The following is a 27,607-nucleotide window of genomic DNA, read 5'->3' on the forward strand; positions in this document are numbered from 1 at the left end:
AATACTCCAAGTGTGGCCTAACTAGTGTCTTATAAATGCTCAACATTATCTCCTTGCTTTTATATTCTACTCCCCTTGAAATAAATACCAACATTGCATTTACCTTCTTTACCACAGACTCAACCTGTAAATTAACCTTAGAAACATAGAAACGTAGGAAAACCTACAGCACAATACAGGCCCTCTGGCCCACAATGCTGTGCCGAACATAGACTTTACAAATTACCTAGGGTTATCCATAGCCCTCTATTTTTCTAAGCTCCATGTACCATCCAGGAGTCTCTTAAAAGACCCTATTGTATCCGCTTCCACCACTGTTGCCAGCAGCCCATTCCACACACTCACCACTCTCTGTGTAAAAAACTTACTCTTGATATCTCCTCTGTACCTACTTCCAAGCACCTTAAAACTGTACCCTCTCATGTTAGCATAATCTTCTGGGAGTCTTGCATGAGGACATCTCAGTCCTTCAGCAACTCTGATGCTTGAACCTTCTCCCCATTTAGATAATAGTCCATACTATTGTTCCTTTTACCAAAATCTATTGTCATACATTTCCCAACACTGTATTCCACCTGCCACTTTTTTGCCCATTCTTCCAATTTGTCTAAGTCCTGCTGCAATCACATTGCTTCCTCAGCACTACCTACCCCTCCACCTATCTTTGCAGACCTTGTCACAAAGCCATTAATTCCATTATCTAAATCATTGACAAACAATGTGAAAAGTAGCGGTCCCAATACTGACCCCTGCGGAACACCACTAGTCACCGGCAACCAACCAGTAAAGGTCTCTTTTATTCCCACTTGCTGCCTTCTGCCTGTCAGCCATTCCGCTATCCATGCCAGTACCTTTCCTGTAACGCTATAGGATTTTATCTCGTTAACCACTCTCACTTGTAGCAAGTTATGAAATGTCTTCTAAAAACCCAAGTTAATGACATCCACTGCCTCTCCTTGATCCATCCTACTTGTTACTTCCTTGAAGAACTCTAACAAATTTGTCAGGCAAGATTTCCCTTGACAGAAACAATGCTGACTTTGACTTATTTTATCATTACTCTCCAAGTACCTCAAAGGCTTATTCTATTCTATTCCTTATTCTATTCCTATCCTCACTGTATTGCGGCACAGGCAGCAATCCCAAGAATACTACTTTTGAGGCCCTGCTTCTCAGCTTCCTTCCTAACTCCCTGTACTCTTTTTTCAGGACTTCCTCCTTTTTCTACCTATGTCATTGGTACTAATATGTACCACAGCTTCTGGTTGCTCACCCTCCCTTTTCAGGATACTGTGGACTCACACAGAAACATCCCAGACCCTGACACCTGGGAGGCAAACTACCATCTGTGTTTCCTTTTTGCAACCACAGAATTGCCCATCTGTCCCCCGGACTATAGAGTCCCCAATACTGCTACCATCATCTTCAGTTCCCTAACCTTCTGAGCCATAGGGCCAGACTCAGTGCCATAGGCACAGCCGCTGTTGCTTCCCCCACAGAGTTCGCCCCTCCAACGGTACTCAAAAGTCACCGGGACCAGATGAACTGCACCCTAGTGTTCGGAAAGACGTAGCGGTAGACATTGTGGAGGTATTAGTAATGATCTTTCAAAAATCATTGGACTCTGGCATGGTGCCAGAGAACTGGAAAATTGCAATTGTCTCTCCACTCTTTAAGAAAAGAGGAAGGCAACAAAAAGGAAATTATAGACCAGATAGCTTGACTTCGGGTTGGAAAGATGTTGGAGTTAATTGTTAAAGACAAGGTTATGGAGTACTTGGAGACACAGGACAAGATAGGACAAAGTCAGCATGGTTTCCTTACGGGAAAATCTTGCCTGACAAATTTGTTGGAATTCTTTGAGGAGATAACAAGTAGGATAGATAAAGGGGATGTGGTGGATGTTGTATATTTGGACCTTCAGAAGACCTTTGACAAGGTGCCACACATGAGGTTGCTTATGAAGTTAAGAGCTCATGGCATTACTGGCATGGTTAGAGAATTAGCTGATTTATAGGAGGCAGTGAGTGGGAATAAAAGGATCCTTGTCTGGTTGGCTGCTTGTGACTACTGGTGTTCCGCAAGGGTCAGTGTTGGGACCGCTTCTTTATATGCTGTACATCAATGATTTAGATGATGGAATAGATGGCTTTGTTGCCAGGTTTGCAGACAATACGAAGATTGGTGGAGGGGCAGGTAGTGTTGTGGAAGCAGGTAGGCTGCAGAAGGAACTAGACAGATTAGGACAATGGGCAAGAAAGTGGCAAATGAATTACAATGTTGGAAAATGAATGGTCATGCACTTTGGTAGTAGAAATAAATGTGCAGACTATTTTCTAAATGGGGAGAAAATCCAAAAGTCTGAGACGCAAAGGGACTTGGGAGTAGTCCCTGTGCAGAACATCCTAAAGGTTAACTTGCAGGTTGAGTCAGTGGTTAGGAGGAAAATACAATGTTAGCATTCATTTCAAGAAGTCTAGAATACAAGAGCAGGGATGCAATGCTGAGGCTTTATAAGGCACTGGTGAGGCCTCACCTTGAGTATTGTGAACAGTTTGGGCCCCTCATCTAAGAAAAGATGTGCTGGCATTGGAAAGGGTTCAGAGGAGATTCACAAGGAAGGCTCCAGGAATGAAAGGGTTATCATACGAGGAAAGTTTGATGACTCTGGTCTGTACTTGCTGAAATTTAGAAAGATGAGGGGGGATCTTGTTGAAAGGCCTAGACAGAAGATGTGGAAAGGATGCTTCCGACGGTGGGGGTTTTAGGACAAGAGGGCACAACCTCGGAATAGAGAGGCGTCCATTTAAAACAGAGATGTGGAAAAATTTCTTTAGTCAGAGGGTGGTGAATTTGTGGAATTTTGAACCACAGGCAGCTGTGGAGGCCAGGTCATCGGGTGTATTTAAGGCAGAGCTTGATAGGTTCTTGATTGGACACAGCATCAAAGGTCATGGGGTGAAGGCCGGGGAGTGGGGCTGAAGAGGGGAAAAAGGAGCAGCCATGATTGAATGGCGGAGCAGACTCGACAGCCTAATTATGCTCCTATGTCATATGGTCTTATGGCGTTTATATCTTTTTTTACGATTACAAAACACTGCTGGGTATTAAGAATATCAAGTACTGCAGGTCTACCCCACTAGCAGTTGCTCAATAACAATGGAGCTGGACATTGTGTACTGTGTTGCCACCTGCTACAGCCGCCCAAGGAGGAAGGTATCAGAGGCAGTGCACGGTCCCTCAAATGGTGCAAATGATTGTCTTGGATGTTGTTCTTGTGATGATAAGACTTGGAGTTTAGTCATGTGGAGCCTGCAAGAATGGTTCAGTGGTTCATTGGTGGGACATGCGTGCCCTTGGTTATTTTGCAGACCAGGCCCTCACGCCCTGAGATTGCCTGTTGCAGCAGCCATGGGAGGAGATGCCAGAGAAGACAAGCTATATTGTCTTTGTCTGCAGCTGCACTAGTATGTGATGAGGAACTGCTGTCTGCTTGTTCTTGCAGAAATCTGCTTCCAGGTCAACATCCTATGCACCATCAATATAAAGGCCATGACACTCAGTCACCTGAGCTACATTATCACTTTGTGACTGTATGTTTGCCTGCTTTCATAATTATAAGTGCTATATTTGCTGTGTGACTGTTGGTACTGGGTTTTCTATCCTGGTCCCAGAGGAATTCTGTTTCATTTGGCTGTATTCATGGGTATGGTTGAATGGTTGTGGCAAAAGATATTGTTCAGCTGACATACAAAGGGAGAAATCAAAAGGTTGAGTGTGGTGGGACTAATGTTCTGAGCTGTGCATATTTCAACGCAAGGAGTATTGTAGGAAGGGCAGTTGAGCCTAGGGCATGTATCAGCATGTAGAATTATGACATTGTAGCCATCAGTGAAACTTGAAAGCAGGAAGGGCAGGACAGCAAGCTTAATATTCCAGAGTTCCAATGTTTTAGATGTGATAGAGCAAGAGGGATAAAAGGGGGAATGGTGGTATTATAAATCAGGGAAAATGTCAAGGAGAGTTTGTGTAGGGGAACACATTCCCCTAATGATCATAATGCATCATTATGTGGGCAGTGCATTCCACACACCCATCATTCTCTGTGTGAAAAACTTACACTCTGACATCCCCTTGTACTTCACCAGCAACATTTTCCAGTGGTCCAATATCAACCCTCACCTCCCTTTTGCTCTTTATATACCTGAAAAATTTCTAGTATCCTGCTTTATACTATTGGCTAGTTTGCCCTCATATTTCATCTTCTTCCTTCTTATAGCTTTTGTTGGATTTAAAAGCTTCCCACTTACTTTTGCAACCTTATATGCTCTTTCCCTAGCTTTTATGCAGTCCTTAACTTCTCTTGTCAGTCATGAGGGCTTACTCCACCATTTGAGAACTATTTCTTCTGTGAGGCGTATCTATCCTGTGCCTTATGAACTATTGGCAGAAACTTCAGCCATCTCTGCTCTGTCCTCATCCCCACCAGTATTCTCCTCCAATCCACCTGGGCAAGCTGCTCACTCATGTCTCTGTAATTCCCTTTATTCCATTGTAATACTGATACATGTGACTTGTGCTCTTCCCTCTCAAACTGCAGTATGAATTTGATCATATTATAATCACTGCCTCCTAAGGGTTCCTTTACACTAGGCTCCCTAATAAGATCTGGGTTGTTACATTTCCCTGAGTAGGCTGAAGCACAATCTGCTCTGAAGAGCCATCAACAAATTCTCTATCTTGTGATCAGACACCAACCTGATTTTCCCAATCCCCTTGCATATTGAAGTCCCCCATTACAATTGTGTCATTATCCTTATTACATGCCTTTTCCAGCTCCCTTTGCAATCTCAACCCCACATTTTGGCTACTATTTGAAGACTTATATATGATTTCTATAATGGTCCTTTTACTCTTGCAGTTTCTTAACTCCACCTACAAAGAGTCAACATTCTCTGACCCTATGTCACTTCTTCTATAGATGTAATTCCATCTCTTACCAGCAGAGCCACACCACCACCTGTGCCTTCCTACCTGTCCTTTCAATATGAAGTATATCCTTTGATGATAAGCTCTCAACCATGGCCTTCTTTCAGCCACAACTCAGTGATGCCCACAATGTCCTACTGGCCAATCTCTAATTGCCCCAGCAGTTCATCCACCTTATCCCAAAACCTACATGCTTTTAAATACAGCTCCGTCAGTCCTGCGTTGTTCGCCTTTATGAATTTTGCCTCTGTGGTACAATTTAACTCTTTGCTCTGTCTGCATTTGTAACCAATCATTAACTTGTTGTTCCTTACATTCATATTACATCCATCACCTACTTGTAAGCATGCTGGCTCACCCACAGCTCTATTCTTGGCTAGTTAGTCTGACCTCAGTGGTTGGAAGATATTGGAGTCAATTGTTAACGGTGTGGTTTCGAGGTACTTGGAGGCACATGATAAAAGAGGCTGTAGTCAGCATGGTTTCTTCAAGGGAAAATCTTGCCTGACAAATCTGTTGGAATTCTTTGAAGAAATAACAAGCAGGATAGGCAAAGGAGAATCTGTTGATGTGCACCTAAATTGTCTGAAGGCCTTTGACAAGCTGCCACACATGAACCCCCTTAATAAGTTATGAACCCATAACTTAATAAGTATGGAAAAGGACCTTGGCGATTGTAAGGACTGAAAAGCTTGAGTGCACAGACATTAAGAAAAAGGATGTGCTGAAGCTTTTGGAAAGCATCAAGTTGGATAAGTCACCAGGACCAGACGAGATATACCCCAGGCTACTGAGGGAGGAGATTGCTGAGCCTCTGGCAATGACCTTTGCAACATCAATGGGGATGGGAGAGGTTCCGGAGGATTGGACGGTGGCAGATGTTGTTCCCTTATTCAAGAAAGGGATTAGAAATAGTCCAGGAATTATAGGCTAGTGTGTCTTACTTCAGTGGTTGGTAAGTTGATGGAGAAGATCCTGAGAGACAAGATTTATGAACATTTGGAGAGGCATAATATGATTAGGAATAGTCAGCATGGCTTTGTCAAAGGCAGGTCTTGCCTTACAAGCCTGATTGAATTTTGTGAGGATGCGACTAAACACATTGATGAAGGTAGAGCAGTAGATGTAGTGTATATGGATTTCAGCAAGGCATTTGACAAGGTACCCCATACAAGGCTTATTGAGAAAGTAAGGAGGCATGGGATCCAAGGGAACATTGCTTTGTGGATCCAGAACTGGCTTGCCCACAGAAGGCAAAGAGTGGTTGTAGACGGGTCATATTCTGCATGGAGGTTGGTGACCAGTGGTGTGTCTCAGGGATCTGTTCTGGGACCCCTGCTCTTCGTGATTTTTATAAATGACCTGGATGAAGAAGTGGAGGGATGGATTAGTAAATTTGCTGATAACACAAAGGTTGGGGGTGTTGTGGATTGTGTGGAGGGCTGTCCGAGGTTACAGCAGGACATTGATAGGATGCAAAACTGGACTGAGAAGTGGCAGATGGAGTTCAACCCACATAAGTGTGAGGTGGTTCATTTTGGTAGGTCAAATATGATGGCAGAATATAGCATTAATGGTTAGACTGTTTGTAGTGTGGAGGATCAGAGGGATTTTGGGGTCCATGTCCACAGGACACTCAAAACTGCTGCGCAATTTGACTCTGTGGTTAAGAAGTGTGACAGGGTCCTGAATTACCCTATGAACTGTGATCGATTACCCCTATGAACTGTGCTTTTGGAAAGAGAGAGAGAGAGTTATTTAACACCGACATCTTGCTTTTAAGAGAGAGAGAGAGTGAGAGAGATGAAGGCTGCTCATAGTTTGTTTATACTTTCGATAAGGACATTTCCTGCTTGTACGTTCTTACAGACAGAGAAGGGAGGAGCTGTTATTTGAGAGACAGTTGGTACTCAGTATGGGGAGATAAATAGAAGGTCAGATGATAGACCTGAGACACATGATTTTGGACACTGAATGAGCTTTGTTGTGCCCATAGAAAAAGTGGGTTTTGGAAAATCCATCGGGTGGATCGATCAGTGGCTCTCGCAGTGTGAACAGGGCATGACCGGTGGGGAGTTATTTGTGTGTCCAACCCTCACCTGGGTTGATAGCTCCACCACAGAAGAACGGTCCCCTTTGTTGTGGTCACGGTCGGTGACTTGTAAAGAATTTTGGAGGACAACAGGAAGATCGATGGCAACAGCTCACCTGAAGACTCAAATCTCTCCCTCTCTCTCTCTCCATTACTACTCAACTCAATACTACGAACTGAACTGAACTTTACTCATCATCGTAAGACTGTATCTATTTACCCCTAGACCTGAAGAAGTTTGGTTTTCATATATTTCCACACTTACTTACTGATATACTTACTTATATATAATTATTGCTAATCTGCTTGATTTATCTGCATTTATATTACTGTATTGTGTAGTTACTAATAAATACCATCAGTTAATAGCAATACTGGACTCCAAGGTGTTTTCCATTTCTGCTGGTTCTTTAACCTGGCATGGGGTACATGACAGAAGGCATATGGTGTATTGGCCTTCATCAAGCATGGAATTGAGTTCAAGAGCTGACAGATAATGTTACCGCTATATAGGACCCTGGTCAGATCTCACTTGGAGTACTGTGATCAATTCTGGTTGCCTCACTATAGGAGGGATGTGAGGACCATAGAAAGGGTGCAGAGGAGATTTACAGGATGTTGCCTGGATTGGGGAGCATGCCTTATGGGAGCAGGTTGACTGAACTTGGCCTTTTCTCCTTGGAGTGACGGAGGATGAAAGTTGTACAAGATGATGAGAGGCATTGATCGTGCGGCTAGCCAGAGGCATTTTCCCATGGTGTGTGTGCCCTTAACTCCTGGTGGAGTCATTGGGGCGCCGTCATGACAAGCTTTATTGATATGCTCATCATACGGCGTGTCTTGGGCATCTGAAAGCTGGCGGAGCCCATCCCTCTCCAGGTTTTTTTATGATGTCGAGTTGTTAGCTCGACACTCAACCCAGGCACGAATGGAGAGTGTGCAAGGGAGCTGGCCAGATTCGAACTCGGGAGCTCTCGCCCCGAAGTCCAGCGCTGATGCCACTACGCCACCAGCCGCTAAAATGGCTAACACAAGGGGGCATAGTTTTAAGGTACTTGGAAGTACAGAGGGGGATGTCAGAGGTAAGTTTTTCATACAGAGAGTGGTGAGCGCGTGGAATGGGCTGCTGGCGATGGTGGTGGTGATGGATACAATAGGGTCTTTTAAGAGACTCTTGGATAGGTACATAGAGCTTAGATAAATAGAGGACTATGGGTAACCGTAGGTAATTTCTAAATTAAGTACATGTTCAGCACAGCATTATGGGCCAAAGAGCCTGTATTGTGCTGTAGGTTTTCTATGTTTCTATGCTTCTTTATATTAATTCAGAAAAGATTCTAGCATGGATAAAGCAGTGGCTGATTGGTAGCAGGCAAAGAGTGGGAATAAAGGTAGCCTTTTCTGTCTGGCTGCTGGTGACTAGTGGTGTTTCACAGTGGTCTGATTCGTTTTATGTTATATGTCAATGATATGGATGATGGATTTGATGGATTTGTTCCAAAGTTTACAGATGATAGGAAGATAGGTGGAGGAGCAGGTAGTTTTGGGGAAGTAGAGAGACTACAGAAGGATTTAAACAGATTAGAATGGCCAAAGAAATGGCAGATGGAATATAGTGTCAGGAAGAGTATGGTCATGCACTTTGGTCAAAGATATGAAATGGTTGTCTACTTTCTTAATGGAGAGAAAATACAAACAAAAAAGGCACAAACGGCATTAGGAGTGCTTGTGTAGGATTCCCTAAAGATTAATTTTCTGGTTGACACTGTGGCGAGGAAGGCAATTTCATTTCAAGCACTAGAATATAAAAACAAAGATGTAATTTTGAGAAAACAACAGGAATTCTGCAGATGCTGGAAATTCAAGCAACACACATAAAAGTTGCTGGTGAACGCAGCAGGCCAGGCAGCATCTCTAGGAAGAGGTGCAGTCGACGCTTCAGGCCGAGACCCTTAGTCAGGACTAACTGAAGGAAGAGTGAGTAAGGGATTTGAAAGTTGGAGGGGGAGGGGGAGATCCAAAATGATAGGAGAAGACAGGAGGGGGAGGGATGGAGCCAAGAGCTGGACAGGTGATAGGCAAAAGGGATAAGAGAGGATCATGGGACAGGAGGTCCGGGAAGAAAGACAAGGGGGGGGGAGGACCCAGAGGATGGGCAAAAGGTTGTGCTGAAACTGGACAGGGTTCAAAGGAGATTCATGAAAATGATTCCAGGATTGAAAGGCTTGTCATATGATGAGTGTTTGATAACTCTGGGCCTGTGTTCACTGGAATTCAGAAGAATGAGGGGTGACCTCATTGAAACCTATCGAATTGTGAAAGACCTTGATAGATGTGGAGAGGATGTTAAAGCTATATAAGACCTTAGTCAGATCCCACTTGGAGTATTGTGTTCAGTTCTGGTCACCTCACTGCAGGAAGGATGTGGATACCATAGAGAGAATGCAAAGGAGATTTACAAGAATGTTGCTTGGAGTGGGGAGCATGCCTTATGGGAACAGGTTGACTGAACTTGGCCTTTTCTCCTTGGAGTGACGGAGGATGAGAGGGTACCTGAAAGAGGTGTATAAGATGATGAGATGCATTCATCGTGTGGATAGCCAGAGGCTTTTTCCCAGGTCTAAAATGGCTAACATTTTAAGTTTTAAGCTACTTGAAAGTAGGTACAGCGGGGATGTCAGAGTTAAGTTTTTCACACAGAGGGTGGTGGGTGTGTGGAATGCACTGCCAGTGACGGTGGTGGAGGCAGATACAATAAGGTCTTTTAAGAGACTCTTAGGTACATGGAGCTTAGAAAAATAGAGGGCTATGCAGTAGGGAAATTCTAAGACAGTTTCTAGCGTTATTTATATGGTTGGCATAATATTGTGGACCGAAGGGCCTGTAATGTGCTGTAGACTTCTATGTTCTATGTTCTATAATATTTCCTGTGGTTAGAGAGTCCAAGACCACACAGCCTCAGAATAGTGGGGTGTCCTTTTAGAATGGAGATGAGGAGGAATTTCTTTAGCCAGAGAGTGATGAATCTATGGAATTCTTTGCCACAGGCAGCTGTGGTGGCTAAGTCTTTATGTATATTGAAGGCAGATGTTGAAAGCTTCTTGACTGGTCAGGACATGAAGGGATACAGGGAGAAGGCAGGAGATTGGGGCTCAGAGTAACATTGGATCAGCCATAATGAAATAGTGGAGCACACTCGATGGGCCAAATGGCCTAATTCTGCTCCTATATATTATGGTCTCATGGTTTTATGGTCTAAATCCATTCATTCGTGAGACCAACGGCAGGGGGACTGCATTTGCCTTCGTTGTGGTGAGGAGTAGGCCTCGGCAGCAGGGTTGCCTTGGATGCAACTGCCCAGAGGAGTGAGCAGGGGACTCTTGACGCACAGGAATTGTGCTGGCTTGGGAGCTGGCCTCTCGTGTTCATGCTTCCCTCTGATGTTTGCTAAGTGGTGCCTTCTGGTGTTCACTTAGTGGACCAGTTCCACTACAGTCATGTTACTCAGGACTTGGGCTATTTTTATCTCTTTTTGTGATGCATGTTTTTCTGAAATCGCATCCTAATGTACCATTTGCAGAGTGCTGCATGCTGTTGGTAATGAATTTTGCTTGTTGGCCCCAGAGGAATGCTGCTTTGTTTGGCTATATTCATGTATGGTTGAATGTTAATTAAACTTGAACTTGAACTCTATGGGGCCAATGGCCAACTTTTATGCTGTGCATTTTTTTGATTTTGTTGTCTTATCCCAAGCACCAAATGTTCTGTAGCTTGAATGAAATTACCAAGCAGAGTCAAATAGATTGTATTACCCTTGCAACTGAGTGGATGCCACCCTAATTCGCCAAGTACAACGTGTCCCATCTGAATGGCCTAGAATTAGTCCAAGTGAAGAGACAATATACTGCACTAGGATCCCAACCAGCTACATATTTCTCCTTAAGCTGGTGATACAAAAAGGATATCTCACCCTAAGAATGTACGTATTGCCAGAGCTGTCAGTAAATTCAACATCCTCAATTTTTACTTTCTTCTTTTTCTTTTTTTTCTTTTTTTTCTTGCTTTCATCATCTTCTTCTTCCTCATCTTCTGCTTCTTTCACTTTGATCATGGGCCACCATCCCTTCATCCTCTTTCCCCTTATGATGGAGGCGTGAGGACCTGCTTTCTCTTTTGCCATCTTGATGGTACATTGGTCAGCTGTCTTTGCTGGTCGGACCATATCATTTAGCTTCAGTTCAACAGAGCCTGCAACAGCAAAACAAAATCCTTGGCAACTTAAATAAAATGTAATTTTGGCAGCAGAGGTTGCAATACATTCTTAACCAATGTCTAAAATATGATCAAACTGTTCCATAGCCCGGACTCTGATGAAACAAGTTTCATACTTGTGTAGATGTGCAGAGATTTAGGTCATCAGGAAAGTATTACATTTTGGAAAATTATGCTGCTGTACTAGTAGCCACCAGAATATGTCACATATTATTATATAATAATATTAAAGAGGATACCAAAAGTTTCTTCAGATACATAAAGTGTAAAAGAGAGGCAAGAGTAGATGTCAGACTACCAGAAAACGGTGCTGGAGAGGTAGCAATGGGGGACAATGAAATGGCAGAAGACCATAAGACATAGGAGTAGAATTAGGCCATTCAGCCCATCGAGTCCACTCCACCATTTCATCATGGCTGATCCCAGATCCCATTCAACCTCATACACCTGCCCTTTCACCATATCCCTTGATGCTCCGACCAATCAGGAATCTATCAATTTCTGCTATAAATATACCTTCGGACTTGGCTTCCACTGTAGTCTGCGGCAGAGCTTTCCATTGATTTACCACTCACTGAGTAAAAAAAAATCCTCCTAATTCTGTTCTGAAAGGTTGCCCCTCAATTTTGAGGCTGTGCACTCCAGTTCTGGATACTGCCCACCAGATGAAAGTTCCCCTCCACATCCACCTTATCTAGTCCCTTAACTTTTGGTAAGTTTCAATGAGATCCCCACACATTCTTCTAAATTACAGTGAGTACAGGCCCAAAGCTATCAGATGCTCCTCATATGTTAACCCTCATATGGCAGACAAACTGAATAAGTATTTTACATGTCTTCAGAGTGGAAGAGTGGAAGACACTAGCAGTAAGTTCCCAGTATCAGGGGTCATGAAATGTGTGAAATTACCATAACAGGAGAGAAGGTTCTTGGAAAACAGAATGGTCTGAAGGTAGATAAGTCACCTGGATCAAATGTTGTACATACCTCAAAGGTTCTGAAGAAGGTGGCTGAAGAGATTGTGAAGCATTAGTAATAATCTTCCAAGAATAACTAGATTCTGGAACGGTTCCGGAATGCTAAAAATTTGGAGATGTCACCCCACTCTTCAAGAAGGAAGAGAGGCAGAAGAAAGGAAACTATAGGCCAGTTAGTCTGACCTCAGTGGTTGAGAAGATGTTGGAGTGGATTATTAGGGATGAGGTCTCAGGCTCCTTGGTAGCACATGATAAAATGGTTTCCTCAAGGGAAAATCTTGCCTGATAAATCTGTTGGAATTCTTTGAAGAAATAACAAGCAGGACAGACAAAGGAGAAATGGTTGATGTTGTGTACTTGAATTTTCAGAAGGCCTTTGACCAGGTGCCACACATGAGGCTGCTTAACAAGCTAGGAGCTCTTGGTATTACAGGAGAGATTCTAGCACGTATAAAGTTGCGGCTGATTGGCAGGAAGCAAAGATTGGGAATAAAGGGAGCCTTTTCTTGCTGGCTGTCGGTGACTAGTGGTGTTCCACAGGGGTCTTTGTTGGGACTGATCCTTCTTACATTATATGTCAATGATTTGGGTGATGGAATTGATGACAGGAAATTGGGGCTGAGAGGGAAAATGGATCAGCTGTGATGAAATGGCAAAGCAGACTCGATGGGTCAAATGGCCTAATTCTGCTTCTATATCTTATGGTCTTACTTGCAGTGATTTTCTTTGTATTGTTTTTACGGAAGTCACCTTGTAATACAAATCACATAATGCCCAATGTTTTTGTACCTTCCAGGAGGCACACTGAGTAGTGTTGGGGTAGAAGAGTCATTCTCACAATGTGAACTGCATATTTATGAGTCCATCTAACAGTCTCCTAAACATCATTATTGTATCTGCAACACACACAAAATATTGGAGGGATTCAGCAGATCTAGAGACGTTTAACAACACCTGAGCATTTCTATTTCACTGGACATTCCTCTTCTGGGAGAAAGATTCTGTCTGTCTCCTCTACTTTAGGCCTATTATAATTTTATAAACTTTAACCAGATCCTCCTTGAATTTCCACCATTTTAAGGGAAACCTAAAGTTACCTAACTTGTCCTGTTACTATAGCTCATACCGTCTCATCCAGGCAGCATCCTGATAAACCTTTTGAATTTGAATTGACTTCATTTTTTACATCCTTCACCTACATGAGTAAGAGTCTTTACATTACATCTCCATCTAAATGTGCAAAATGCAATCATAGTAATTCATAATCATCTATAATAAATAAAACAGTCAATGTAATATAGAGTACACTCAAGTCAGTGTGAGTTCATCAGTCTGATGGTCTGGTGGATGAAGCTGTCCCAGAGCCTGTTGGTCCTGGCTTTTATGCTGCAGTACTGCTTCCCGGATGGTAGCAGCTGGAATAGATTGTGGTTGGGATGGCTTGGGTCCCCAGTGATCCTACGGGCCCTTTTTACACACCTGTCCTTGTAAATGTCCTGAATCCACAGTCTGTGTAGATTGGTGATAACATATCCTCCTCGCTGACAATCAACACTGGCGCACCTCGGCGGTGTGTGCTCACTGCTCACTGGCGCACCTTGGGGGTGTGTGCCCACTGCTCTACTCTCTGTATGGCTAGGCATAGCTCAAATACCATCTGCAAATTTGCTGATGATACAACCATTGTTGGTAGAATCTCAGGTAGTGACGAGATGGCGTACAGGAGTGAGATATGCCAACTAGTAGAATGGTGCCACAGCAACAACCTGGCACTCAACGTCAATAAGACGAAACAGCTGATTGCGGACTTCAGGAAGGGTAAGACGAAGGAACACATACCAATCCTCATAGAGGGATCAGAAGTGGAGAGAGTGAGCAGCTTCAAGTTCCTGGGTGTCAAGATCTCTGAGGATCTAACCTGGTCCCAACATATCGATGTAGTTATAAAGAAGGACAGACAGCGATTATACTTTATTAGGAGTTTGAAGAGATTTGGCATGTCAACAAATACATGCAAAAACTTCTATAGTTGTACCATGGAGAGCATTCTGACAGGCTGCATTACTGTCTGGTATGGAGGGGCTACTGCACAGGACCGAAAGAAGCTGCAGAAGGTTGTAAATCTAGTCAGCTCCATCTTGGGCACTAGCCTACAAAGTACCCAGGACATCTTTAGGGAGCGGTGTCTCAGAAAGGCAGCGTCCATTATTAAGGGCCTCCAGCACCCAGGGCCCCTTTTTCACCGTCACCATCAGGTAGGAGATACAGAAGCTTGAAGACACACACTCAGCAATTCAGGAACAGCTTCTTCCCTCTGTCATCCGATTCCTAAATGGACATTGAAATATTTGGACACTACCTCACTTTTTTAAATATACAGTATTTCTGTTTTGGCACATTTAAAAAAATCTATTCAATATATGTAATTGATTTACATGTTTATTTATTATTATTATTTTACTTATTATTGTTATTATTATTATTATTTTTCTCTCTCTGCTGTATTGCATTGAACTGCAGCTGCTAAAGTTAACAAATTTCACATCACATGCCGGTGTAATAAACCTGATTCTGATTCTGATTCTATTGTGCCCCTGTAGAAAGTTGTTAGGATTTGGGGGCCCATACCAAACTTCCTTAACCTGTTGTGCCTTTTTCACCACACAGCTGGTTTGTACAGATCACAAGGTCCTTGGTGACGTGGATGCTGAGCAACTTAAAACTCTTTACCCTCTCAACCCCAGATCCATTGATGTCAATAGGGATTAGCTTTTCTCCATTCCTCTTGTGGTCCACAACCAGCTCCTTTGTTTTTGTGACATTGAGGGAGAGATTGTTTTCTTGACAGCACTGTGTCAGAGACTCTGTACCTTTCCAAACTCTCCTTTTCACTCTGTAATAGGGAGATTACAATACTCCATGTGCAGCCGAATCAAAATCCAATATAAATGGAACATTTATTTATTAAGATACAGGATAGCAACAAGCCCTTGCAGCCCACCGAGCCTGTGCCATCCAATTACATCCAATTAACCTACCGACCTGTGTGTCTTGGAATGTGGGAAGAAACTGGAGCACTCAGAGTAAGCACGCGTGATCACAGGGAGGCTGTACAAACTCCTTACAGCATTATACTACACTACCATGCAGTCCCATGCGAATTCCTTGTTTTTATACTCAGTGCTCCAACCAATGAAGGTCAGCATGCCATACACTTTCTTTACCACCATATCTACTTGCATGGCCACTTTCAAGGAGCTATGGATCTGGACCCAAGGGATCTCTGTACAGCCAGCCGGAATAATACCCTTCCATCTCAAACCTCTGTCTTCTATGGGCAAACCAATTCTGAATCCAAACTAGCAAGTCACCATGGAACTCATGCTTCTGAAACTTCTTCTAGTGATCAGGCTACCATGAGGCACTCTGTCAAATGCCTGAATAAACTCCACATGAACAACATCCACTACTCTACCTTCATCAATCAATTTCGTCACCTCCTGAAAAGACTCTAGTTTTCAGCTTGCAAGACATGATCTGCCCTGCATGAAGCTATGCTAACTGTCCCTAATTAGTCTATGTTCTTCCAAATTCTCTCCAATAGAGAATTCATGTTATATACTGACATGAATATAACCAGAATTATCTCTACTTCCCTTCTTGAACAAAGGAACAATATTGGCTGACTTTCAATCTTCCAGGACCTCATGTGTTGCTGGTTCTCAGGATCACTATCTCAAAATAGAGGGTAGACCACATAGCAGTGAACTGGGGAGAAATTTCTTCAGTTTTTGGATTGCTCTGCCTTCGAGGGTCTTAGAGTTCAGTTTACTAATTTGGTCACAACAAAGATCAACAGATTGTTGAATATTAAAGGAATCAAGGGCGGTGGAGAATGAAGAGGAGGGAGTACATGTAAGCCCAGATAAGCAGTGCAAAAGAAGGGAATGGAGTACAGAGGTGTTTTATCAGCTTAACAGAGCACGAGGAGTGGAGGGAGTACACAGGTCTCCAGCTGGTGAGCCTAGATAAGCAGTGGAAGGTGGGGGGGGGCGCGGTGGAATGCACAAGATTTTTATTGCTGTGATCAACAGTACTTTTAATACTTCCCAATTTTCTCCTAGTGTCCAAACAAAACTGACAGCCACAGATCTCCAGGGACTGATGTTTGCTGAGGACCCATCACATGCATCTGGCTCATTGCATAATACATTCACTTAGTCTAATTTCCAGCCTCTTTGCCAAACACATTTAAACATCTTTTGTCTGTATAGTCACCTGCATCCCCTTTAAAAGATGTTATAAATCTTGTAATTTTTGTTATTACTGCTGGCGTAACAATCTTACACTTGTCATCCCTTACATCATCTTAAGAAACTTCTCTACTTCTTCTGTAGCTTGGAAATCTTTCAGTAGAAAAATGAATATTTAGGAAAAAGCCAAAAATCTGCAAAATGATTCTGGAAACAGTGCATTTTAAATACTTACCAAGAAAGTCATTTGCAGAAATCAGATCATAATCCCAGAGCTGCAGCATGAGTACAGCAGGCTGCCGAAACTCTGATTCCTCCAAGGAAAAAATGGATTCTTTCTTCTTATAAACAATTTCTTTCTCCGTTGGCAAATAGTCAAAGCGAAAGACAAACCGCCAGTTGAAATTTCCTTCGCCAGTCAGAGAGTTAAAATGGACGTCAGTCTCTTGTTTATCATTTTCCAAGCCTTTCAACCAACTACAAAATTAAGCAATAATTTGACACATAAGATTTGGTTTTTCTGTGGGGCTAGTATTGTTGCTTTTTCCTAAATCTCATTCCGCTCTGAATTGTTCCCCCACATTGCCACATGGCTCTTATAAACTACTTGCAAGTCAATGAGGAGTTTCTTGGGTGGGGGGAGGAAGTGAAAGTCAGTTGTGGGCTGGGGGGGGTGTGTGGAAACAATATTAATTGAGTGGTTTATCCATATCATCCTGAAGAGAGCAGTGGATGTACCTACAGTATCCACTCTGATCAGTTAAGGGACATTCTCTAAATCAGTTTGGGATAGTTTAGGATTCAATTTTTCATTCAGCAAACGGAGAGGAGATATGACCCCAGCCCAAGCTTATCAGAGCTTTCATATAAAGATAAAAAGTTCTAAATCATCCCATGAACTCAACGACACAATGTGTATCACTCCATCACTTTCTCAAATCCACTTTTGCTCCTGGAACAATTCACTCTAAGCACTCCACACAGTTCTGTAAACCATCAGTCTGCAAGCGACATCCAAATCATTCTATTAATCCCACCCACCCATCAGCACAATTCGCCACACCTCAAATAATGTGGGACCGCCCACCAGATCCATCCCCAAAAACAGTGGGAATATTCACCAACTCCAACTTCCAATTCATATTACCCTAAATAATGTGGGAACTCTCAGCAACTCCATCCTCCAATTCAGCACATCCTGAAATACAGTAGGAATACTCACCAACTCTATCCTCCAATTCAGCACATCCCAAAAACAGTGGTAATTCTCAACAAATCCATCCCCATATATCCTCACCATTCCCTTTCTCCATCCATCCCCACGAACTCCCATTCTCCATCAGTCCCCGGCGTCTCCCTTTATCCATCCATCCCCACAGTCTTCCCTTCTCTGTCTGTCCCCACCGTCTCAGTTTATCCATCAGTCCCCTCCATCACCTTTCTTCATCCGTCCCTACCGTCTCCCTTTCTCCATCAGTCCCCAACATCTCACTTTCTCCATCCGTCCCCACCATCTCCCTTTCTCCATCCGTGCCCACCGTCTCCCTTTCTCCATCAGTCCCCACAGTCTCCCTTTCTCCATCCATCCCCACCATCTCCCTTTATCAATCAGTCCCCACCATCTCCCTTTCTGCATCCGTCACAACCGTCTCCGTTTATCCATCAGTCCCCACCATCATCTTTCTTCATCCGTCCCTACCGTCTCCCTTTCTCCATCAGTCCCCACCGTCTCCCTTTCTCCATCAGTCCCCACCATCTCAATTCCTGCATCTGTCCCTGCGTTTCCCTTTCTCCATCAGACCCCACCATCTCCCTTTCTCCATCTATCCCCACAGTCTCCCTTTCTCCAACCATCCCCACCGTCTCCCTTTCTCCATCCATCCCCACCGTCTCCCTTTATCCATCAGTCCCCACCATCATCTTTCTTCATCCGTCCCTACCATCTCCCTTTCTCCATCAGTCACCACCATCTCACTTTCTTCATCAGTCCCCACCATCTCCCTTTATCCATCTGTCCCCACCATCTCCCATTGTCTATCCGTCCCCACTGTCTCCTTTACTCCATTTGTCCCCACCATCTCCCTTTCTCTATCAGTCGCCACTGTCTCCCTTTCTCTGTCTGTCTACACTGCCTCCCTTTTTCCATCTATCCCCACCATCTCCCTTTCTCCATCAGTCCCCGCAATCTCTCTTTCTCCATCCGTCCCCACCATCTCCCTTTCTCCATCAGTCCCCACCACCTCCCCTTCTCCATCCGTCCCCACCGTCTCACTTTCTCCATCCGTCTCAACTGTCTCCATTTCTGCATCCGTCCCCACCGTCTCCCTTTCTCTGAGTGTCCCCACCATCTTCCTGTCTCCCTCTGTCCCAAGTCTCCCTTTCTCCATCAGTCACCACCTGCTCCATTTCTCCAACAGTCCCCACCTGTCTCCCTTTCTCCATCAGACCCCACCATCTTCATTTCTCCATCGGTCCGCACTGTCTCCCTTTCTCCATCAGTCCCCACCACCTCCATTTCTGCATCCGTCCCCACCGTCTCCCTTTCTCTGTCTGTCCCCACCGTCTCCCTTTCTCCATCCAGCCCCTCCGTCTCACTTTCTGCAACAGTCCCCATCATCTCCTTTACTCCGATCATCCCCACCGTCTCCATTTCTCCATCTGTTCCCACTGTCTCCCTTTCTCCATCTGACCCACCGTCTACCATTCTCTATCAGTCCCCACCGTCTCCCGTTCTCTGTCTATCCCCACCATCTCCCTTTGTCCATCAGTCCCCACCGTCTCCTTTTCTCCACCCATCCCCACCGTCTCCCTTTCTACACCTGTCCCCATCGTCTCCCTTTCTCCATCCATCATGACAGTTTCCTTTTTCCATCAGTCAGCACCATCTCCCTTTACCCATCCGTCCCCACAGTCTCCCTTTCTCCATCTGTCCCCACCATCTCCCTTTCTCTATCAGTCCCCACAATCTCCTTTCTTCATCCGTCTCTACAGTCTCCCTTTCTCCGTCAGTCCCCACCATCTCACTTCCAGCATCCATCCCCATATTTCCCTTTCTCCATCAGTCCCCACCGTCTCCCTTTCTCCATCAGTCCCCACCATCTCCCTTTCTCCATCAGTCCCCACCATCTCCCTTTCTCCATCTATCCCCACTGTCTCCCTTTCTCCATCCGTCCCCACTGTCTCACTTTCTACATCCATCCCAATTTTCTCCATTTCTCCATTTGTCCCCATTGTCTCCATTTCTCGATCTGTTCCCACCGTCTCCCATTCTCCATCAGTCCCCACTGTCTACCTTTCTCTGTCTGTTCCCACTGTCTCCCTTTCTCTGTCTATCCCCACTATCTCCCTTTCTCCATCAGTCCCCACCATCTCACTTTCTGCATCCGTCCCCACCATCTCCTTTACTCCGATCGTCCCCACTGTCTCCATTTCTCCATCAGTCCCCACTATCTCCCTTTCTCCATCTGACCCACCGTCTACCATTCTCTATCAGTCCCCACTGTCTCCCGTTCTCTGTCTATCCCCACCATCTCCCTTTGTCCATCAGTCCCCACCATCTCCTTTTCTCCATCTGTCCCCACCGTCTCCCTTCTCCACCTGTCCCCATCGTCTCCCTTTCTCCATCCGTCATGACAGTTTCCTTTTTCCATCAGTCAGCACCATCTCCCTTTCTCCATCCATCCCCACAGTCTCCCTTTCTCCATCTGTCCCCACCATCTCCCTTTCTCTATCAGTCCCAATAATCTCCTTTCTTCATCCGTCTCTAGTCTCCCTTTCTCCGTCAGTCCCCACCATCTCACTTTCAGCATTCATCCCCACATTTCCCTTTCTCCATCAGTCCCCACAGTCTCCTTTCTCCATCAGCCCCACCATCTCGCTTTCTCCTTCTGTCCCCACTGTCTCCCTTTCTACATCCGTCCCCACCATCTCCCTTTCCCCATCTGTCCCCACTGTCTCCCTTTCTCCATCCGTCCCCACTGTCTCACTTTCTACATCCATCCCAATTTTCTCCATTTGTCCCCACTGTCTCCATTTCTCGATCTGTTCCCATCGTCTCCCGTTCTCCATCAGTCCCCACTGTCTCCCTTTCTCTATCTGTCCCCACTATCTCCCTTTCTCCATCTGACCCACCATCTACCATTCTCTATCAGTCCCCATCGTCTCCTGTTCTCTGTCTATCCCCACCATCTCCCTTTGTCCATCAGTCCCCACTGTCTCCTTTCCTCCATCCATCCCCACCATCTCCCTTTCTCCACCTGTCCCCATCGTCTCCCTTTCTCCATCCGTCATGACAATTTCCTTTTTCCATCAGTCAGCACCATCTCCCTTTCTCCATTCGTCCCCACAGTCTCCCTTTCTCCATCTGTCCCCATCATCTCCCTTTCTCTATCAGTCCCCACAATCTCCTTTCTTCATCCATCTCTACAGTCTCCCTTTCTCCGTCAGTCCCCACCATCTCACTTTCAGCATCCATCCCCACATTTCCCTTTCTCCATCCGTTCCCACTGTCTCACTTTCTACATCCATTCCAATTTTCTCCATTTGTCCCCACTGTCTCCATTTCTCGATCTGTTCCCACTGTCTCCCGTTCTCCATCAGTCCCCACTGTCTACCTTTCTCTGTCTGTCCCCACTGTCTCCCTTTCTCCATCAGTCCCCAACACCTCACTTTCTCCATCGGTCACCACCATCTCACGTTCTCCATCAGTCCCCACTGTCTCCCTTTCTCTATCTGTCCCCACTGACTCCCTTTCTCCATCTGACCCACCGTCTACCATTCTCTATCAGTCCCCATCGTCTGCTGTTCTCTGTCTATCACCACCATCTCCCTTTGTCCATCAGTCCCCACTGTCTCCTTTCCTCCATCCATCCCCACCATCTCCCTTTCTCCACCTGTCCCCATCGTCTCCCTTTCTCCATCAGTCATGACGATTTCCTTTTTCCATCAGTCCCCACAATCTCCTTTCTTCATCCATCTCTACAGTCTCCCTTTCTCCGTCAGTCCCCACCATCTCACTTCCAGCATCCATCCCCACATTTCCCTTTCTCCATCAGTCCCCACCGTCTCCTTTCTCCATCAGTCCCCACCATCTCGCTTTCTCCATCTGTCCCCACTGTCTCACTTTCTACATCCATCCCAATTGTCTCCATTTCTCCATTTGTCCCCACTGTCTCCCTTTCTCTATCTGTCCCCACTGTCTCCCTTTCTCCATACAACCCACCATCTCCCTTTCTCCATCAGTTCCCACCGTCTCCCTTTGTCCTTCTGTCTCCACCGTCTACCATTGATTATCAGTCCCCACCATCTCCCTTTCACTGTCTGTCCCCAATGTCTCCCTTTCTCCATCCAACCCTACCGCATCCCCATCTCCATCAGTCCCCACCATCTCACTTTCTGCATCCGTCCCCACCGTCTCCTTTACACCAATCGTCTGCACCGTCTCCATTTCTCCATCAGTACCCAACAGCTCACTTTCTCCATCTGTCCCCACCATCTCCCTTTCTCCATCAGTCCCTACTGTCTCCCATTCTCTATCAGTCCCCACCATCTCCCTTTATCCATCCATCGCCACCATTTCACTTTCTCCATCCGTCATGACTGTCTCCCTTTCTGCATCCATCCCTGCGACTCCCTTTCTCCATCCGTCCTCATCGTCTCCTCTTTTCCATCAGTCCCCACCGTCTCCCTTTCTCCTTCTGTCGCCATCATCTCCTTTTCTCCATCAGTCCCCACCATCTGCCTTTCTCTGTGTTTCCCTACCATCTCCCTTTCTCCAACAGTCCCTACCACCTCCCTTTCTCCGTCAGTCCACACCATCTCCCTTTCTCCATCGGTCCCAACCATCTCCCTCCCTCCATCAGTCCCCACCGTTTCCCTTTCTCCAACTGTCCCCTCCGTCTCACTTTCTCTATCAGTCCGCACCATCTCCCTTTCTCTGTCTGTCCCCACTGTCTCCCTTTCTCCATCAATTCCCACCGTCTCCCTTTCTCCATCTGTCCCCACCGTCTACCATTGTCTATCAGTCCCCACCGTCTCTCTTTCTCTGTCTGTCCCCACAGTCTCTCTATCTCCATCCAACCCTACCATCTCCCTATCTCCATCAACCCCCACCGTCTCACTTTCTGCATCCGTCACCACCGTCTCCTTTACTCCAATCGTCCATACCGTCTCCCTATCTCCATCAGTCCCCACCGTCTCACTTTCTGTATCCGTCACCACCGTCTCCTTTACTCCAATCGTCCGCACCGTCTCGATTTCTCCATCAGTCCCCACCGTCTCCCTTTCTCTGTCTGTCTGTCCCCACTGTCGCTTTTTCTCTGTCTATCCCCACCATCTCCCTTTCTCCAGCAGTATCCAACATCACACTTTCTCCATCTGTTCCCACCAAATCCCTTTCTCCATCAGTCCCCACTGTTTCCCTTTCTCCATCAGTCCCACCATCTCCCTTTCTCCATCTGTCCCCACCGTCTCCCTTTCTCCATCTGTCCCCTCCGTCTCACTTTCTCTATCAGTGCCCATCGTCTCCCTTTCTCTGTCTGTCCCCACTGTCTCCCTTTCTCCATCAGTTCCCACTGTCTCCCTTTGTCCTTCTGCCCCCACCGTCTACCGTCCTTTATCAGTCCCCACCATCTCCCATTCACTGTCTGTCCCCACTGTCTCCATTTCTCCATCCTACCCTACCATCTCCCTATCTCCATTAGCCCCACCGTCTCACTTTGTGCATCTGTCCCCACCATCTCCTTTACTACAATCATCCGCACCGTCTCCGTTTCTCCATCAGTCACGACAGTTTCCCTTTCTTCATCAGTCAGCACCATCTCCCCTTCTCCATCCGTCCCCACACTCTCCCTTTCTTCATCTGTCCCAACCATCTCCCTTTCTCCATCAGTCCCCACCGTTTCCCTTTCTCCAACTGTCCCCTCCGTCTCACTTTCTCTATCAGTCCACACCATCTCCCTTTCTCTGTCTGTCCCCACTGTCTCCCTTTCTCCATCAATTCCCACCGTCTCCCTTTCTCCATCTGTCCCCACCGTCTACCATTATCTATCAGTCCCCACCGTCCCACCGTCTCTCTTTCTCGGTCTGTCCCCACTGTCTCCCTATCTCCATCAGTCCCCACCGTCTCACTTTCTGCATACGTCACCACCGTCTCCTTTACTCCAATCTTCCGCACCGTCTCGATTTCTCCATCAGTCCCCACCGTCTCCCTTTCTCTGTCTGTCTGTCTGTCCCCACTGTCGCTTTTTCTCTGTCTATCCCCACCATCTCCCTTTCTCCAGCAGTACCTAACATCTCACTTTCTCCATCTGTTCCCACCAAATCCCTTTCTCCATCAGTCCCCACTGTCTCCCTTTCTCCATCACTCCCACCATCTCCCTTTCTCCATCTGTCCCCACTGTCTCCCTTTCTCCATCCGTCCCCACTGTCTCACTTTCTACATCCATCCCAATTTTCTCCATTTCTCCATTTGTCCCCAAAATCTCACTTTCTCCATCCGTCACCACCATCTCACTTGCTCCATCAGTCCCCACTGTCTCCCTTTCTCTATCTGTCCCCACTGTCTCCCTTTCTCCATCTGACCCACCGTCTACCATTCTCTATCAGTCCCCATCGTCTCCCGTTCTCTATCTATCTCCACCATCTCCCTTTGTCCATCAGTCCCCACCGTCTCCTTTCCTCCATCCGTCCCCACCATCTCCCTTTCTCCACCTGTCCCCATCATCTCCCTTTATCCATCCGTCATGACAGTTTCCTTTTTCCATCAGTCAGCACCATCTCCCTTTCTCCATTTGTCCCCACAGTCTCCCTTTCTCCATCTGTCCCCACCATCTCCCTTTCTCTATCAGTCCCCACAATCTCCTTTCTTCATCCATCTCTACAGTCTCCCTTTCTCCGTCAGTCCCCACCATCTCACTTCCAGCATCCATCCCCACATTTCCCTTTCTCCATCAGTCCCCACCGTCTCCTTTCTCCATCAATCCCCACCATCTCGCTTTCTCCATCTGTCCCCACTGTCTCACTTTCTACATCCATCCCAATTGTCTCCATTTCTCCATCAGTCCCCACCATCTCCCTTTCTCCGTCAGTCCACACCATCTCCTTTTCTCCATCGGTCCCCACCATCTCCCTTTCTCCATCTGTCCCCTCCGTCTCACTTTCTCCATCAGTGCCCATCGTCTCCCTTTCTCTGTCTGTCCCCACTGTCTCCCTTTCTCCATCCAACCCTACCATCTCCCTTTCTCCATCAGTTCCCACCGTCTCCCTTTGATCTTCTGCCCCCACCGTCTACCGTCCTTTATCAGTCCCCACCATCTCCCATTCACTGTCTGTCCCCAATGTCTCCCTTTCTGCATCCAACCCTACCATCTCCCTATCTCCATTAGCCCCACCGTCTCACTTTGTGCACCTGTCCCCACCGTCTCCTTTACTCCAATCATCCGCACCGTCTCCGTTTCTCCATCAGTCCCCACCGTTTCCCTTTCTCTGTCTGTCTGTCCCCACTGTCGCCGTTTCTCTGTCTATCCCCACCATCTCCCTTTCTCCAGCACTAACAAACATCTCACTTTCTCCATCTGTTCCCACCAAATCCCTTTCTCCATCAGTCCCCACTGTCTTCCTTTCTCTAGCCGTCCCCACCGTCTTCCTTTCTCTATCAGTCCCCACTGTCTCCCGTTCTCTGTCTATCCCCACCATCTCCCTTTGTCCATCAGTCCCCACCATCTCCTTTTCTCCATCCATCCCCACCGTCTCCCTTTCTCCATCTGTCACCACTGTCTCCCTTTCTCCATCAGTCACGACAGTTTCCCTTTCTTCATCAGTCAGCACCATCTCTGTTTCTCCATCCGTCCCCACACTCTCCCTTTCTTCATCTGTCCCAACCATCTCCCTTTCTCTATCAGTCCCCACCGTTTCCCTTTCTCCAACTGTCCCTTCCATCTCACTTTCTCAGTCTGTCCCCACTGTCTCACTTTCTCCATCAATTCCCACCGTCTCCCTTTCTCCATCTGTCCCCACCGTCTACCATTGTCAGTCCCCACCGTCTCTTTTTCTCTGTCTGTCCCCACTGTCTCCCTATCTCCATCCAACCCTACCATCTCCCTATCTCCATCAGCCCCCACCGTCTCACTTTCTGCATCCGTCACCACCGTCTCCTTTACTCCCAATCGTCCGCACCGTCTCCCTATCTCCATCAGTCCCCACCGTCTCCTTTACTCCAATCGTCCGCACCGTCTCCCTATCTCCATCTGTCCCCACCGTCTCCTTTACTCCAATCGTCCGCACCGTCTCGATTTCTCCATCAGTCCCCACCGTCTCCCTTTCTCTGTCTGTCCGTCTGTCCCCACTGTCGCTTTTTCTCTGTCTATCCCCACCATCTCCCTTTCTCCAGCAGTACCCAACATCTCACTTTCTCCATCTGTTCCCACCAAATCCCTTTCTGCATCAGTCCCCACTGTCTTCCTTTCTCCATCAGTCCCACCATCTCCCTTTCTCCATCTGCCCCCACTGTCACCCTTTCTCCATTGTCCCCACTGTATCTCATTCTGCATTCGTCCCAACTGTCTCCATTTGTCCATCTGTTCCCAGAGTCTCCCCTTCTCCATGAGTATCCACCATCTGCCTTTCTCTGTCTGTCTCCACTGTCTCCCTTTCTGCATCCGTCCCTGCGACTCCCTTTCTCCATCCATCCTCATCGTCTCCTTTTTTCCATCAGTCCCCACCGTCTCCCTTTCTCTGCCTTTCCCCACCATCTCCCTTTCTCTGTCAGTCCACACCATCTCCTTTTCTCTATCGGTCCCAACCATCTCCCTTTCTCCATCAGTCCCCACCGTCTCCCTTTGTCCATCTGTCCCCTCCGTCTCACTTTCTCTATCAGTGCCCATCATCTCCCTTTCTCTGTCTGTCCCCACTGTCTCCCTTTCTCCATCAGTTCCCACCATCTCCCTTTCTCCATCTGTCCCCACCGTCTACCATTGTCTATCAGTCCCCACCGTCTCCCTTTCTCTGTCTGTCCCCACTGTCTCCCTTTCTCCATCCAACCCTACCATCTCCCTATCTCCATCTGTCCCCACCGTCTCCTTTACTCCAATCGTCCACACCGTCTCCATTTCTCCATCAGTCCCCACTGTTTCCCTTTCTCTGTCTGTCTGTCCCCACTGTCGCCTTTTCTCTGTCTATCCCCACCATCTCCCTTTCTCCAGCAGTACCAAACATCTCACTTTCTCCATCTGTTCCCAGCAAATCCCTTTCTTCATCCGTCCCCACCGTCTTCCTTTCTCTATGTCCCCACTGTCTCCCGTTCTCTGTCTATCCCCACCATCTCCCTTTGTCCATCAGTCCCCACCGTCTCCTTTTCTCCATCCGTCCCCACCGTCTCCCTTTCTCCATCTGTCACCACTCTCCCTTTCTCCATCCGTCACGAGTTTCCCTTTCTTCATCAGTCAGCACCATCTTCCTTTCTCCATCCGTCCCCACACTCTCCCTTTCTAAATCTGTCCCCACCATCTCCCTTTCTCTATCAGTCTCCACAATCTCCTTCCTTCATCCGTCTCTAATGTCTCCCTTTCTCCATCAGTCCCCACCATCTCACTTCCAGCATCCATCCCCGCGTTTCCCTTTCTCCATCAGTCCCCACCATCTCCCTTTCTCCATCTGTCCCCACTGTCTCCCTTTCTCCATCAGTCCCCACCATCTCCTTTCTCCATCTGTCCCCACTGTCTCCCTTTCTCCATCAGTCCCCACCGTCTCCCTTTCTCCATCTGTCACCACTGTCTCCCTATCTCTATCCGTCCCCACCATCTCCCTTTCTCCATCAGTTCCCACCATCTCCCTTTGTCCTTCTGTCCCCACCGTCTACCGTTGTTTATCAGTCCCCACCATCTCCCTTTCTCTATCAGTCCCCACAATATCCTTGCTTCATCCGTCTCTAATGTCTCCCTTTCTCCATCAGTCCCCACCATCTCACTTCCAGCATCCATCCCCGCGTTTCCCTTTCTCCATCAGTCCCACACGTCCCCCTTTCTCCA

General features: G+C 46.5%; 1 protein-coding gene across 5 annotated transcripts in view; it reads right to left on the reverse strand.

The window, feature by feature from the left end:
* The window catches only part of fer1l4 (fer-1 like family member 4), a 407,998-nt gene that overhangs the window by 7,449 nt on the left and 372,942 nt on the right, over window positions 1-27,607 (reverse strand). For all 5 annotated transcript variants that reach the window (XM_063040941.1, XM_063040940.1, XM_063040943.1 and 2 more), the window contains exons 42-43: window positions 16,819-17,060; window positions 11,052-11,329 (exon numbers count right to left, since the gene is read on the reverse strand). In XM_063040941.1, coding sequence (XP_062897011.1) covers window positions 11,052-11,329; window positions 16,819-17,060 — 520 coding nt within the window. The remainder of the gene's footprint in view (window positions 1-11,051; window positions 11,330-16,818; window positions 17,061-27,607) is intronic.

The sequence above is a fragment of the Mobula hypostoma genome, chromosome 2 (genome assembly GCF_963921235.1).
Source record: "Mobula hypostoma chromosome 2, sMobHyp1.1, whole genome shotgun sequence".
NCBI lineage: Eukaryota > Metazoa > Chordata > Chondrichthyes > Myliobatiformes > Myliobatidae > Mobula > Mobula hypostoma.